At 39.6% G+C, this 15,949-nt stretch overlaps 1 protein-coding gene across 2 annotated transcripts; it reads left to right on the top strand.

The window, feature by feature from the left end:
• Positions 1-712: 712 nt before the first annotated feature.
• On the top strand, positions 713-12,984 carry si:dkeyp-13a3.10 (uncharacterized). 2 transcript variants are annotated; one of them, XM_014139621.2, is made up of 6 exons: positions 713-1,119; positions 1,261-1,458; positions 7,740-8,015; positions 8,264-8,356; positions 10,431-10,457; positions 11,634-12,984. In XM_014139621.2, the coding sequence occupies exons 1-6, from the start codon at positions 1,062-1,064 to the stop codon at positions 11,720-11,722; spliced, it is 741 nt and encodes a 246-aa protein (XP_013995096.1). In that variant the 5' UTR covers positions 713-1,061; the 3' UTR covers positions 11,723-12,984. The 2 variants fall into 2 exon arrangements, with proteins under 2 accessions (XP_013995096.1, XP_013995094.1); XM_014139619.2 differs by having other exon boundaries at positions 718-1,119; positions 8,261-8,356.
• The last annotated feature ends 2,965 nt before the right edge of the window (positions 12,985-15,949 follow it).

Genomic DNA, 15,949 nt, shown 5'->3' with positions numbered 1-15,949 from the left:
TATCTGATTGTCCCTAAGGCCTCACTCCTATGAGGTAGCTGTCCTTTTAATCTGAATAGGATTGTGTTATGTAGCCAGCACTGCCTTGCCAAGCAAAAGAGCAGTAACTGCTCATAAAGTGAAACTGAGAAAAATGACTTCAAAGTGTTTTTATTGTCCAGCCAAATGAATTGTAGGCAGATCATTGGAGATATGGTTATCTGTTGTCTTACTATGAAGTTATTTTTTATTCATATTGACCCTGACCTCTGACATGACCTTTGTCCCTAGACGGGCAGTTACTGCCTTCTTGCTTGGTACACCCACTGGAATACGTTTCCATGACGATTGTTTTTAACACAAACTTGTGTTAATATGTTTTTGTATGCGGCTGTCAGTGTCATATAGTTTCATATTTGTATCAGCGAAGAACAATAAATAATACCAAGGTCAACCGTAGACCCTGCAGCACAAAGCTCAGTGAAACCAAGGTAAAAGGCAGTTACTGATGTGTGATGACAGTTACTGCCTTTTTCCTTGGTTTCACCTTAACTTTTTGCAGTTCCTAAAAACATGACCCCCCCCCCCCCCCCCCATTTTCTCCATACCACAACACAATGGAGGCGGGATGTTTGTCCACATGATAAAGCATGTATTTAATGTATGAAAAAAAGTAAATAACATTTTTTTTTGACCAGATGCACAGTTACTGCTCTTTTGCTTGGCAGGGCAGTACAGGTTGTTGCAGTTGCAAGCTCCTCCCCTAACGGAACCGCCTACCACCAGCCAATCACATCAACACTACTGAAAATCTTAGTAGGCTAGCTACGCATTTAAAAGACAACATAAGGACGGACTACTTATAGCAACAAATTTAGAGACTACGCACTAAGCTATGGACGTTTGATTGATAACCGCTCTGCCCTTCATCTATTTATCATTCTACCTGTTTGATATTGGAGAGGAGAACACGAACGAGTTCTTTCTATTGATATATAATCTATTACAATTGGTTTACGTCTTGGAGGTTATTTTAGACTACAGTACATCATTTCCAAAGCCAGTTCTCACATAGTGCAAAGATGCGACTTCCACTTACATTCATTCTGTTTTTCAAGTTAAATTGGGGTCTTCCAATTGGTAAGTGATAAACATTGCTTACTTTTTTCATTCCCATGTACAATTTGTTCATTTTACGCACAACATTCTACACCATTGTGTTATGAATATTAGGCTATTAAGAACAAACTAATTTAGATTTGTTGATGTGTTTTGTTGCAGACACGGTCATTCTGTTCCAGCGGTCGGGAGTGGTCGGCGAGATGGACACCGTCGAGCAGGTCTTGGTCAACGGAGCACCTCTCTCCAGCTGCGGGAAATACGTCAGTGGCATTCTCCGTGCTGTACTGCTGGGCAACGACAGCGAGTCTTTTCAACAGGCGTTCGAGATGGAAGAAAATGTCACCAACACCATAACAAGTAGGCCTAATGCATGCCTGAACCTACTGCAACACACTAATAAGTACACAAACACACAGCAAACATTTCGAGAGCACAGTTGCCACCGTAAAATGTGTTGTATATTGGATATTCGGTGGATATTCTTTATTTATTTTAATTTATTAACAAATATCAACAAACAAAAGAGGAATTGTCACATGCAAACAAGCATACATACAAACTATTTACATTGGCAGGAATCCTAAACAAACAAATCATATTCATTAATAATACAACAAGTTTTAATTGCCTTTTTGTGTTTAATGTTAGTTAAAGTAGTGTCATATTGTTAAATTCATTTATAAAGTGAAACATTTTTGGTTTTGAATTAGACCATTTGAATATGAAATTTACCTAGTATTATTAGCAGTTATATTAAATATACTACATCTTTATCTACGTCAGAATTTCTGAAATAAATCATATCAAAACCATTAAATAGTACAAACGATCCTATTGTTTTGTAACAAAATTCTGTATGTCAATCCAAAACATTCTGCTATAAATACAGGTAAAAAAACAAATGCAAAATGGTCTCCTTCTCCATTCCACAGAAATCACATTTATAGTCAATATTCAGCTTGAATCTTTCCAAAACATGTTTCACAAGATAAATTCTATGTAACATTTTAAATTAAACATCCTTTACCTTGTTACTGATGCAATATTTTTTAGCAATTTTCCATGCTTTCCCCCATTGTATATCACCATAGATATTTGACAAAAAGAATCTTGCTGAGGGAATTGTAGTACCACAAACAATATTCCTACTCTGTTTATTACTACATTTATCTTTGATGTTAATATTGCCAATGAATATATTTTCATGTAAATCTATGTTACTTACATCAACCATAGAGCAATTTTAAAAGAGATACAACCCCCCCCCCTTGGAGTCACATCAAAAACAATAGCATATTCTTTCGGGGTTATTTAAATTTTAAACTTCTCAAATTCCCCATATGAGAATAGATATCCATCCTCATTCAGTAACTGACCAACCAAAATCATTTTATTCTCAAATCAGTTATGGAAAAAAATAGACTTATTTTAATATCATATATCTTTGTTGTTCCATATAAAGTATCTGTGACGGGGTAAAAATGTGTTTATACACAAACATCCAAGCTACAATTGCCTGCTTATTGTCACAGCTGTCGTGGAAGAGAGAATGGGACCAAGGCGCAGCGGGTTGCGTGCTCAACATATTTATTATAACAATGAGAACACCACGGAAAAACAATAAACAAACGACAGGAACAGAGTAGCAGGCTCAACAAAAGCAGTGCTCTCAAACAACTACCCACAAGTGACAAACAAAACACACACCTATTTATAGGACTCCCAATCAGAGGCAACTAGAAACGCCTGCCTCCAACTGAGAGTCCAGCACCCAACCTACACATTGAAAAACTACCTTAGAATATACACATAGACCAGTGACCAAAAAACCCCGTAATACATAAATCAACTACCCTCTGCCACGTCCTGACCAAACTACAATAACAAAATATTCTCTATACTGGTCAGGATGTGACGCTTATGGAATTTGGCCAATTTTACTGGGATTTTACCAATATCAAAATTACATCGAAGCAAAAATTCTAAACCACCAACGGAGTCAAATAAATACTTAGGGAAGACATTCCAAATACTGTTCTGGTTCTTAATATACTTCAGAATCCAATTGTATTTTAAAAGTATTATTTGGAGTATTGAAATCTAAAACATCAAGACCTCCTTGCTCTTGGGTATTAGTGAGCGTATCTTTCCGTAGATAGTGAGGCTTGTTCCTTCAAATAAAATTCTAAAGATTCTTATCTAAGTCCTTTACAATTTTAGGGGATAATTCAAGTGATAAGACATAAACCGATCTGGATAACCCTTCAGCTTTGGACAATAAAACCCGACGGTATAACGAAATATCTCTCAGCAACCAGAGGTTCAATTTCTTCTTTGTTTTTCTCAATAATGCGGTTAAAGATTAATTCACTCCTTTGTTTTTCATCTTTGCATATAAAAATTCCAAGATAAGATACCATATACTTCCTGTAAAACACAATCCTTGAGTGGAAATAAGACTGACTTATTGATATTCATTTTCAAACACGAAACTAAGGAAAAGTCTTCAATGCAGGAAACTGCTTTAGAAACCTCATTCCTGTCTCTTAAAAATATGGTGGTATCATCAGCCAGATGACATAGATTAAATTCATTACCAAGTGCTGAAACAACTCGAAAATGGCCTTTCTTGATATGAAGAGCCATCATTTGAGTAACCAATAAAAATGGACTAATTGGGCAGCTCTGCCTAATGCCACGGCCAATATCAAATATTTGGGATGTCCCGCGAGCTAATTTTACAGAGCTAGTACAACCACTATATAAAGTTTGGACTGCTTTAAAAAAAAAAGTCACCAAACCCCCAAAAAACATTGCTTTGAACATAAACTCATGTTCTACAGTGTCAAAAGCTTAATAAAAATCAACAAACATAAGAACTATCATCAATGATGAGGTCATTATAGTCAATCATATCTAAGATCAACCTGATGTTATTACTAATGTGTCGACCGTGCATAAAACCAGATTGTTCTTCATCAATTATATGATGCAAGCCTTGTTTCAACCTCTTAGCAAATACAAGGGCAAATAATTTCCCATTATTCAACAGGCTAATGGGTCTCCAGTTGTCTATATAAAGAGTATCCTTATTAGGTCTGGGAATCAAAGTAATTACACCTTGCTTTAACGAAGCCGGTATCTCCCCTTTTTCTATTGATTCTTGGAACATAGCAAGAATGAAAGGAATCAATTTATCATTGAATGCTTTATAAAACTCGCTTATTAAACCATCATTTCCAGGGGACCTATTGTCCTTAAGACTGTATTTGTATTAAAAGCCTTATCTCAATTTCAGATAACTCATCACAAAAATCCCTGAAATCATTATCTATCTTCTTAGCAATGTTTGCTACATTGTCTAAGAAAAGATCTATATTGGAAGTTGGCTGGGCTGATGTATACAGATTCTGATAAAACTGGGCAACATGCTGAGAGATTTCTTTTGGATTTTCATTGGGAGTATTATTAATCATTAATTTACATATGGAAATCTTTTCGCCTGCCCTTTTTTCTAAATTAAATAAATATTTTGTATTTCTCTCCCATCCATTTTCGTCTTTATCTTACAAACGCTCCCCGGGCCTTTTCCTCGTAGATAGAGTCTAACTGCATTTGCAATGATGATAGCTCCAGTAATTCCTGATTAGTTAGTTCAGTTTTTTTTTAGTATAATCCATTATTCCCTTTATGATGTCAAAATATTTTCTCTCTAGGCACAAGCAATTTCTTTCCCCATTGAAATAGCCAAAAGCCTTAAATCAAAAGCCTTAAATCAAATTTCATTAGCTCCCAGTAACTTCCAAACTTATTCATAACACAGGCACAATTCCAGTATTTATCAATAGTTCCTACTACTTCCTTCTTAAATACTTAATTCTCAAGTAAAGTCTTGTTCATTTTCCAGTAACCTTTGCTAACTTTTTTGTTGTTGACAAACCATGCATATTTATCTTTATTGAGATCCCTTTGTGGTCTGTTAGTCTCTATTGAACCATCGATTTTTATCAACCTTTACAGCCATATCTTCAGATATCAGGCAGAAATCAATACAGGATTGTATAGATAAATCTTCGGTACTTCATGTAAACATAATCTTATCTGGGTTTCTTATGTCTCCAAATATCTAGAACACCTAACCTTAGGCATATATTCCTTATCTCACAAACAGAATTGATATCCTTAGGAGGCCATCTATCTAGATTATCATGTAATACTGTATTAAAATCTCCATCCCAATGGAAATGTAGACATCATTTTACTAAATAGAATACAGTTACTTGACTTGTTATTGGAAGCAGAAGTATTTACAACATTGAGTTGAAGGTGGTTGACATCTACTAATAGTATAATCCATATCCCTGTATTGTCTGCTTCATGACTCAATATATGACCCTTAAAGTTGCCTTTTAGATAAATATGCAGGTTGTTCTACATTAAATAGTCATTTTCCTTTGCACTTTTCCATGTCATATCCCTCGCTGTCCTGGAGATGAATCTTATGATCACTAGTCGTGTTGGCTGGTTGTTTTCCCCATCTCTCAGCCTACCCAGGCGGTGCACTACATCCAGAGAACCTGCAACAACATTTCACTCCTCTGGGACTATTGGCCCTGCAAATGTCCTTCATTCTTGCTTTTGATGTTCTCGTCAGATTATTCTATTCCATAAATTCTAAGATTCCATCTCCCGACTATACCGGTCATTCTCGTTTACCTTTGACTCCATTTCAGGGAGTTTCTTCTCCTGCTTTGCAACCTGAATGTTCAATGTTGCGTTCTGCTGCTTCAGAGTTTTTACTTCCTCAGCATTGAAATCAATTGATTTTTTTCAGGTTAACGATACTGATAGTGTTGATTTTCACCAAATTCATGATGTGATCTGCGCTCTCTTTGATTTTAGCCGTGAGGATGCGGACGATGTTGTCCTGTAGCTGGCTCATTGATGGTTCACTTCTCAGCTTCTTTGGAAGTTGCTCCTTGGTTGGGGTATTCGGGTATGAATCACATTCACCCCCCTCCCTTTTTTTTTTTACACTGCAAGCATATGAGTGTGTTTCAACAATGCCTCTTTTCTCCTTGGAAGTTTCAACATCCATTATCTCAGCAACAGTTTGGTTTTGTCCTGATTCCATGCTGCTAGCTATGAAGACGTTAGCAAGCTAACTCAACTACACACGCTGAAACTTTTCGATAGCTAGCTTGTTCATTGGAAATCGTCAAATATAATTCAAGTGGTTTGATCAATTACAAAACATTCTGATATTCTCGCATCAATATTGAGCCAAAGCATGCCATGACTATGAACATGGTATATTCTGAATCAGTGGTGGATGGGGAAAAAATATATTTGATTTCGGATTTCTATCTTCATTTGCTCATACACAAAGCGTGCCATAACTATGAAAATGATATATTCTGAATCGAGGGAGGATGGACAAATGCACAGCTTTTTTGTTGTCGAAATGTAGTGTTTTTTGGGGGGAGGGGGTTTCGGTCTTCAATAGCTCTTACACGAGCGTGCCATGACTATAACAATTATATACTTTGAATCAGGGAAGGATGGACAAAATCCAGATTTTTTTTTTTTGGGGGGGGGTGTAAGAGCTATTGAAAGGAAGAAATATCTAAATTAAAAATAAATACATCAACAGTGGATTTTTGTCCGCCTCCCCTGACTCAGAATATATAATTGTTATAGTGATAAAATAATTTATGTTTTAAAGATAATGATTAAATAATTCTACCCTGAAACCTAACTATTAGTGATATAGTTTATGTAGCATGTATAATGAATAATTAAAATGTTAAACTTAAGTCTAACTAGGTTGGACTGGGAAAGAGAGGTGTGTGTGTTTAAGAAAACACCGAGAACCATTAAACTGCGTTTGAGCCGATCTAGCTAGAACTCTGAGAGTTTATGATTTGAGAGGGAGTACCCCTCAAGGTTTCCCTAATCTCAGAGGAATGGAACTGTCGGCTGGGTAGTGATATACAGTGGTGAGAGTTCTGGGGAAGAAGATAACTCTCCTTAGTGTTTGTGTGGATGTATGTGCGTAAGTAAGGAGTGAACTATAAAATGGATGTCTTTGTATAATGGACTTCAGAGTGCCCTCGTGAATAAACATTGATTTGACTATTGTAAGCTGGGAATTCTGTCTGTTTCATTTAAACCAGAACTTTACAAACTCTGGGTTGCAGACTGAGTAGATTAATTGAAGTTTATGAACATTGATAACAAAATTCTATGTCATGTAAGAGCAATTTTTTTTAATATATATTATATATAATTTTTTTTTTTTTTTTGAAATCCTAAATCTATTTTTAAGTGTGGATTGTTCTCCATCCACCCCTGATTAACAAAATACCATCTTCATAGTCATGGCTTGCTTGCTTCAATAGCTATTGACGAGGTTACTGAATATTCACTGAATATCCAGTATAAAACTACATTTCCCTCTGTACAGGTGCCTTGCTCAAGGGCACAATAGCAGTTACCTGAGATAGGGCAGGACAAATCTACCTCCTTGACTGACAAGGAATACAATCATATATGTATGTTTGCATGTATGTGTGTATATTGTATAAAGCATACATTCATCCTTTACCATTCCTTTCCCTTTTTCCTTCACTGTCCAGAAAATCCTACTTACCAGTACCTGCGTGTGCGTGAATGCAAACTGAATGGATTTCGAGTGGTGCATTTGACCGACCAGCTCCTTGTCAACGGGAGTGACTTCCTGACTCTCGACCAATCCACAGTCACCTGGACAGCTGAGGTACCACAGGCCCTCGCACTCAAACAGCTTTGGGACTGGGACACTGAGCGCACGAGGAGGGAGAGGATGCAACTCCATGAGAGCTGTACCGAACTGATGAAGGAGCTCACACATTCCGAGCCCACCACCAATAGAGGTACCACTGCTTAGTGTACACTGAAAGAGCATTGTATAGATTAGAAGGCAAGTGTGTATGCATGCGTGCATCTGTTTTATGTACAGCGTGTGTGTGTGTCAAGCTTGTCAGGTTTAATAAAAGGTGTAACAACACCGTCAGCCTACACGCCACGAGCAACAGAATGTTCCCTTTCTTTAGTCACTTGTTTAACTAGTTATGAAGTACAGTAGGTCATGCAGGTGAATTCCTGTTGTATGTTTCAGCAGGGATGTCCCTGCTGACTGTCCTGGCTCCACTGCTTGCAAGCCTGGCCTTTGTTGCCGTGGTTATTGCAAGCTTCCTCATCGCTAATCGACAAGGTGAGTGACATTATAAAGCATATTTTGTATGCAGCAGTACTGTATGTCGAAGACAATTTCCCCCTCCGGGATATTAAAGTTCATTCTATTCTAAACTCAGCAAAAAAAGAAACGTCCCTTTTTCAGGACCCAAGATAATTAGTAAAAATCCAAATAACTTCACAGATCTTCATTGTAAAGGGTTTAAACACTGTTTCCCATGCTTGTTCAATGAACCATAAACAATTAATGAACATGCACCTGTGGAAAGGTCGTTAAGACACAGCTTACAGACAGTAGGCAATTAAGGTCACAGTTATGAAAACTTAGGACACTAAAGAGGCCTTTCTACGGACTCTGAAAAACACCAAAAGAAAGATACCCAGGGTCCCTGCTCATCTGCGTGAACGTGCCTTAGGCACGCTGCAAGGAGGCATGAGGACTGCAGATGTGACCAGGGCAATAAATTGCAATGTCCGTACTGTGAGACGTCTAAGACAGCGCTATTGGGAGACAGCACGGACAGCTGATCATCCTTGCAGTGGCAGACCATGTGTAACAACATCTGCACAGGATCGGTACATCCGAACATCACACCTGCGGGACAGGTACAGGATGGCAGCAACAACTGCCCGAGTTACACCAGGAACGCACAATCCCTCCATCAGTGCTCAGACTGTCTGCAGTAGGCTGAGAGAGGCTGGACTGAGGGCTTGTAGGCCTGTTGTAAGGCAGGTCCTCACCAGACATCACCGGCAACAACGTTGCCCATGAGCACAAACCCACCGTCGCTGGACCAGACAGGACTAGCAAAAAGTGCTCTTCACTGACGAGTCGCTGTTTTGTCTCAGCAGGGGGGGATGGTCGGATTCGCATTTATCGTCGAAGGAATGAGCATTACACTGAGGCCTGTACTCTGAAGCGGGATTGAGGTGGAGGGTCCGTCATGGTCTGGAGCGGTGTGTAACAGCATCATCGGACTGAGTTTGTTGTCATTGCAGGCAATCTCAATGCTGTGCGTTACAGGGAAGACATCCTCCTCCCTCATGTGGTACCCTTCATGCAGGCTCACCCTGTCAGGACCCTCCAGCATGATGATGCTACCAGCCATACTGCTCGTTCTGTGCATGATTTCCTGCAAAGAAAGGAATGTCAGTGTTCTGCCATGGCCAGCGAAGAGCCCGGATCTCAATCCCATTGAGCACGTCTGGGACCTATTGGATTGGAGGGTGAGGGCTAGTGTAACCGATGTGAAATGGCTGGTTAGTTAGCGGTGGTGCGCGCTAATAGCATTTCAATCGGTGACGTCACTTGCTCTGAGACTTGAAGTAGGGTTTCCCCTTATGTTGCAAGGGCCGCGGCTTTTGTGGAGCGATGGGTAACGATGCTTCGTGGGGTGTCAGTTGTTGATGTGTGCAAGGGTCCCTGGTTTGAGCCCAGGTTGGGGCGAAGAGAGGGACGGAACCTACATTTACACTAGGGCCATTTCCCCCCCAGAAATGTCTGGGAACTTGCAGGTGCCTTGGTGGAAGAGTGGGGTAACATCTCACAGCAAGAACTGGCAAATCTGGTGCCGTCCATGAGGAGGAGATGCACTGCAGTACTTAATGCAGCTGGTGGCCACACCAGATACTGACTGTCACTTTTGATTTTGACCCTCCCCTTTGTTCAGGGACACACTATTCCATTTATGTTAGTCACATGTCTGTGGAACTTGTTCAGTTTACGCCTCAGTAAATTTTTGTATGAACATAAGTTTGCTGAAAATCAACGCAGTTGACAGTGAGGGGACGTTTCTTTTTTTGCTGAGTTTATATCATACTGGTTGTTCTCTTGCTGCCCAGTCTGGGATATTTACTGAATAGCTTTCATGATCTCTATTTAAATGACAGATTTAGATCAGTGTGTCAGCTATGTAGAAAGTTTACTGCATGCAATGCCATTTTTAGAAGCTCTATATACAATTCTATATTTTCCTTTTGCATCTCGATTCGTAGCGTTATTGTACAGTTCTGAAAGTTATGTTTCCCATGACGATATGTAGCTAGTCTACAACAGAGCCAATAGAAAATGTGTCTTGTTTCTCTTTCTTCAGATCCCAGAGTTTCAGGACACCCTGGAGGTAAAATATTTTCACATCCATCTCATTGACACCCATCGGTTTCTTGGTTAACAGGAGTATGGAACAATTAATAGAAATTTCAATATTAACAGATGGTTTAGTATGTTGACTGGGAACTGCTGTCTCCTAAACCACACCTTGTAAACATGACTGGGCAACATTGTCCTTATCTTCTGATGCTACTGACTTTCTGTGTGCTTCTCTCATTGGTGTGTATGTTTGTCGAACACAGGTAGTTCACTTTTTGTCAAATGTGTGACTCCTAGGGCCGAGGGTAGTATTCATGATCACAGGGTTTGGTGTCAATGCTTATGTTGACAGTGATTTATGTAGATTCCATGCTTCCTGGACATTCCTACATTTAGAAAGCTGCCGTTCAAACATGTTGAGCAACATTGTGAACAGCTGTTTTGGTAAATACTGATTGTGTCCCAGTTGTAGGTCTGTCACTTGTGCCTTTTAACACGAGTGATGTATATTTGCAAGTACTCTATGTACATTGCACAACAGACTTAGTCTGGTTGACACCAAACTCGATGTCCTCCTGACTTGAAAGGCTGTTTGATGTTTTCGGGACAATGCACCGATAATGAAGTGGGCTGTGCTTTTACCTGGTTGGCTCGCCTCTGTCTTTCTCACTCAAATACCCCCATGTACAACCCCCGGCCGCCACAGAGAGGTCTTAATCCCCCCAGGGGGAAAAAAAATGTTTGAGAGAGCCAATCAAAGCTCGATCAATTACTGGGTGAAAATTGCCCCAGAAAATGGACTCCTGCCCAGACCAGTAGGTCATAGCTCTCCCTCGATGTGTACCACATGAGTGGCGTCAGCCAGGCTACAACAGACTTGCAATTGTTGCCAAAAGCAGTGACCTCATGGGAATGGCCAAATAGTCTGCTTTAGAAGAACCGTAATGCAGAATAATCGACACTACCACCAGGGAGAAAATGAAAGACTCTTGAACCCCACTCTACTGTATTGCTGTGTGGTTAAAACTCATCGGCATGTCTCCTACCACAATGCTGGTGTTTGTTCTTGTGTTACTGTTGTCTCATCTCTCAAGTGTTTACGGTGTTTGGCGTAGTGTCTGCTGAGGTAAACATCAGGAGTTAGCTGTGTGTGTGTCTCAGGTGTGTTTTACATCCTCCTAAATTGTTTTCTTTTTCCTCCCTGCAGGTGTACTTGGCTCCATTGTCCACTACCCTCAGAATGTCACAGAAACACCTCAGGCCCCTCAATCAGGAAAAGACTACCAGGTCCTCTAAAACTCAACCCTCCTCCCCTCATCCACCTCTGATGACCCCTGTTCCTTTCTATTCTAGTTAGACAGTTTGCGCTGTTCTGGGAAGGGAGTTCTTTGTTTCTGGCCATTTTGAGCCTGTAATCCAACCCAAAAATGCTGATGCTCCAGATACTCAACTAGTCTAAAGAATGCCGTTATATTGCTTCTTTAATTAGCACAACAGTTTTCGGCTGTGCTAACATAATTGCAAAAGGGTTTTCTAATGATAAATTAGCCTTTTAAAATGAAAATCTTGGATTAGCTAACACAACGTGTCATTGGAACACAGGAGTGATGGTTGCTGATAATGGGCCTCTGTATGTCTATGTAGATATACCATTCAAAATCAGCCATTTCCAGCTACAATAGTCATTTACAACATTAACAATGTCTACACTGCCTTTCTGATCAATTTGATGTTATTTTAATGGACAAAAGAAAAAGCAGATTTATCAAAAACAAGGATATTTCTTAAGTGACCCCAAACTTTTGAACGGTAGTGTATGTACCCTGGTCCGTCCAACTCTCTAGTCCCCATTGCTCCCTGGTCCTTCTTCCAACAAGGCCCCATTCCTATAGACCCAGGAGGATTGTAGCCTACCAAATATTTAGAATATGACAGGAACTGTGACATTCCAATTTGTATAACTCACTCTGTTGTGTGTGATTTGAACTCTTGAAGTAGTTCATAGGTAACCACAGGAAAAGGATATGAAGACAGTTTTATGCACTTTATAATTGTTTCCTCACCTTTGCTCACCTTTGTATTTCCTCACTTATCTACCGGTGCCTATGCTCTTCAGCCTTTGCTTTAGAGCTTATGTCTATACAGACAGAGTAACACTCTGTGTTCACGCTCGATAGCTCAAAACTACTGTAACTAGATTTGTGTAGAGCTGTCAGTTGCATTTAGTCAACAGCTATCAATACCTTTCCTTGTCCAAAAAATCTGATATGACAAGTTTTAAATTTGGTCCATCTGTTTTGAATAAATGTTGTTTTGATCCAGTTACACATTTTGGGTGCAATACGGTAATAAAATGTTGTGTACAGTCAGGAAATGTGTTCACTTTGTGCCTTTTGTGTATATAAAGCTACTGTATTATGATTGAGGGGACAGAACTTAAAATTGAACCATAGATGTATGAATGATTTTTATCACTTGTTTATTTTCATGTTTATCACTTTACTTTGTATAACTTAATGTACAGATGTTTGTCACTTTATTAAAGATATTTAAATGTTTGCAACTTTTGTATTGGAGTACACAGCTAAAGCTACAGTATCTTTAAATGCAAAATTGACCTGGATGCCAAATAGATGGGTAGTAAACCCCGATCAACTCAAAAGAACAAGAATTGCGACAAGCTCAGGAGACTAGGTAGTAGGGTAAGCCTACTTGAAATGCTGAAGTATCATTATTACTTGGCTAGAGGCATTCTACATAGCATCCCATTAATACCTTTTCTGAAATATAATGGATTTTAAAGCATCATTTATTTATTTTTTTAAACAGTGGAAGCGATAGCCAGGGCCTTATTGTTTGCATTGTTCCTCAGTCATGGCACCAAGCTTTGTAGGTTGGCTTGCTTTGTGAAAATGGTGCAACTTTAATGGGTGAGATAGGGAAGGGTGAACTAGATGGTCACTTTACAAGTAAAGTTGTGGGGCTCGCTAAAGCTCTTTAAAAGTTTTTTGTTGTTGTAATGAAAGAAAATTAAAAAGTTTAACTTTTTGATTATTCAAATTGTGAAATGATTTTAAATTCCCATCGACAGTCAGTAGATTTGGTCAGAAGTTGTGGTCAGAAGTTGTGGTCAGTTATGTGATCAGTAGTTATGTGGTTCAATAGTTGTGTGGATATGGTCAAAGGTTGTGATCCCTAGATGTCAGAAGTGTGGTTGTTGTCAGTAGTTGTGTGGTTGTGGTCCCTAGATATGGTCAGAAGTTGTGTGGTTGTGGTCCAAAGTTGTGTAGTTGTCAGTGCTTGTGGTCAATAGTTCTGTGGTTGTCAGAAGTTGTGTGGTTGTGGTCACTAGATGTGGTAAGCAGTTGTGTGGTTGCGGTTAGAAGTTATGTGGTTGAGGTCAGGAGTTGTGTGGTTGCGATCCCTAGATGTGGTCAGAAGTTGTGCAGATATGGTCAATAGTTAAATGTGTGATCAGAAGTTGTGTGGTTGTGGAATGTGGTTGTGGTCACTAGACATGGTAAGCAGTTGTGTGGTATGTAATTGTATGGTTGTGGATACTAGATGTGAGGTTGTGGTCACTTCTCTCTCATAATTTTGGCCCTCAGTGTCAGTGTGTCCTAGCAACGGTTCTGTTTTGGAATCTCAATAACAACACAGAGAGCTGTTAGAAAAGAGCAGGCGATGAGTTACTAAATTTGCTCTGCAAAGAGATTGGTACACACGATTTCTAAACCGTTTTTAGGATTTGACAAGCAGAGAAGTAGAGGAAGATTTCATTCCAAAATATTTTTGTCTAATTGTTGGGTTAGTGGTCAAAACAGTAGTTGTCTGGAAAATAATACATCTGCTAGCTTCTGACATGATTAACAGCAACTAGAAAGAGACAGGCGATGGGTTACTAAAACGGCTCTAGTTTCACATTGGCACGCACGACTCCGAATCCGATTGCGGATTTGACAAGCGGAGAAGTAGAGGAAGATTTCATACCTCAGGAAATGTTAGTTGGAACTGATGATGATACAATGGGGAGCCTTAGAATCATGAGAAATAACACGTTAGCGTATTTGGGCAAAAACAAATGACGAAAAGTTTAATAACGTAAAAAGTATAACAGATATCAAAAAGTTGTATACTCGAGCGAGACCATTCTGCACGTTTTGACCTTTGAACGGCGTTTCTAGCTTAAACGGTGTAAAATGAGTAGAGTGCGGAAGAAGTATGTCGAATATCTAAGCTATTAATATTCAGAGAGAGCACTATCCAATAATGTATATAAACCCTGGATTGCTAATGTTATGTATTGGTCAATGAGAGGCTTTGAAGCAACCACTCAGTCATATTCACACTCCCTAGAAGAAGTGTTCCATAGGAATGAATGGAATTCTACAGTGTTTCAATTAAATGTTTATGGGACAAAATTATATGCATTTAAGTATGTTTTTTATGTTTTTTATTTTTCAACTTTATTTAACCAGGTAGGCAAGTTGAGAACAAGTTCTCATTTACAATTGCGACCTGGCCAAGATAAAGCAAAGCAGTTCGACACATACAACAACACAGAGTTACACATGGAGTAAAACAAACACAGTCAATAATACAGTAGAAAAATAAGTCTATATACAATGTGAGCAAATGAGGTGAGATAAGGGAGGTAAAGGCAAAAAAGGCCATGGTGGCGAAGTAAATACAATATAGCAAGTAAAACACTGGAACGGTGGATTTGTATTGGAAGAAAGTGCAAAGTAGAAATAGAAATAATGGGGTGCAAAGGAGCTAAATAAATAAATAAATACAGTAGGGGAAGAGGTAGTTGTTTGGGCTAAATTATAGATGGGCTATGTACAGGTGCAGTGATCTGTGAGCTGCTCTGACAGCTGGTGCTTAAAGCGAGTGAGGGAGATAACTGTTTCCAGTTTCAGAGATTTTTGTAGTTCATTCCAGACATTGGCAGCAGAGAACTGGAAGGAGAGACGGCCAAAGGAGGAATTGGCTTTGGGGGTGACCAGAGAGATATACCTGCTGGAGCGCGTGCTACAGGCGGGTGCTGTTATGGTGACCAGTGAGCGGAGATAAGGGGGGACTTTACCTAGCAGGGTCTTGTAGATGACCTGGAGCCAGTGGGTTTGGCGACGAGTATGAAGCGAGGGCCAGCCAACGAGAGCGTACAGGTCGCAGTGGTGGGCAGTATATGGGGCTTTGGTGACAAAACGGATGGCACTGTGATAGACTGCATCAGTTTATTGAGTAGGGTATTGGAGGCTATTTTGTAAATGACATCGTCGAAGATCGGTAGGATGGTCAGTTTTACGAGGGTATGTTTGGCAGCATGAGTGAAGAATGCTTTGTTGCGAAATAGGAAGCCAATTCTAGATTTAACTTTGGATTGGAGATGTTTGATGTGAGTCTGGAAGGAGAGTTTACAGTCTAACCAGACACCTAGGTATTTGTAGTTGTCCACATATTCTTAGTCAGAACCGTCCAGAGTAGTGATGCTGCACGGGCGGGCAGGTGCAGGCAGCG

Source organism: Salmo salar, chromosome ssa14 (assembly GCF_905237065.1).
Source record: "Salmo salar chromosome ssa14, Ssal_v3.1, whole genome shotgun sequence".
Classification (NCBI taxonomy): Eukaryota; Metazoa; Chordata; class Actinopteri; order Salmoniformes; family Salmonidae; genus Salmo; species Salmo salar.
This window is presented reverse-complemented; position numbering and strand designations above follow the sequence as displayed.

Excerpts from the sequence above, each read along its gene's own strand:
- si:dkeyp-13a3.10 (XM_014139619.2), top strand. The coding sequence starts at position 1,062 with ATGCGACTTCCACTTACATTCATTCTGTTTTTCAAGTTAAATTGGGGT. Across the intron at positions 1,120-1,260 it reads AAATTGGGGTCTTCCAATTG|ACACGGTCATTCTGTTCCAG; the intron begins GTAAGTGATAAA and ends GTTTTGTTGCAG. Across the intron at positions 8,016-8,260 it reads CGAGCCCACCACCAATAGAG|CAGGGATGTCCCTGCTGACT; the intron begins GTACCACTGCTT and ends TGTATGTTTCAG.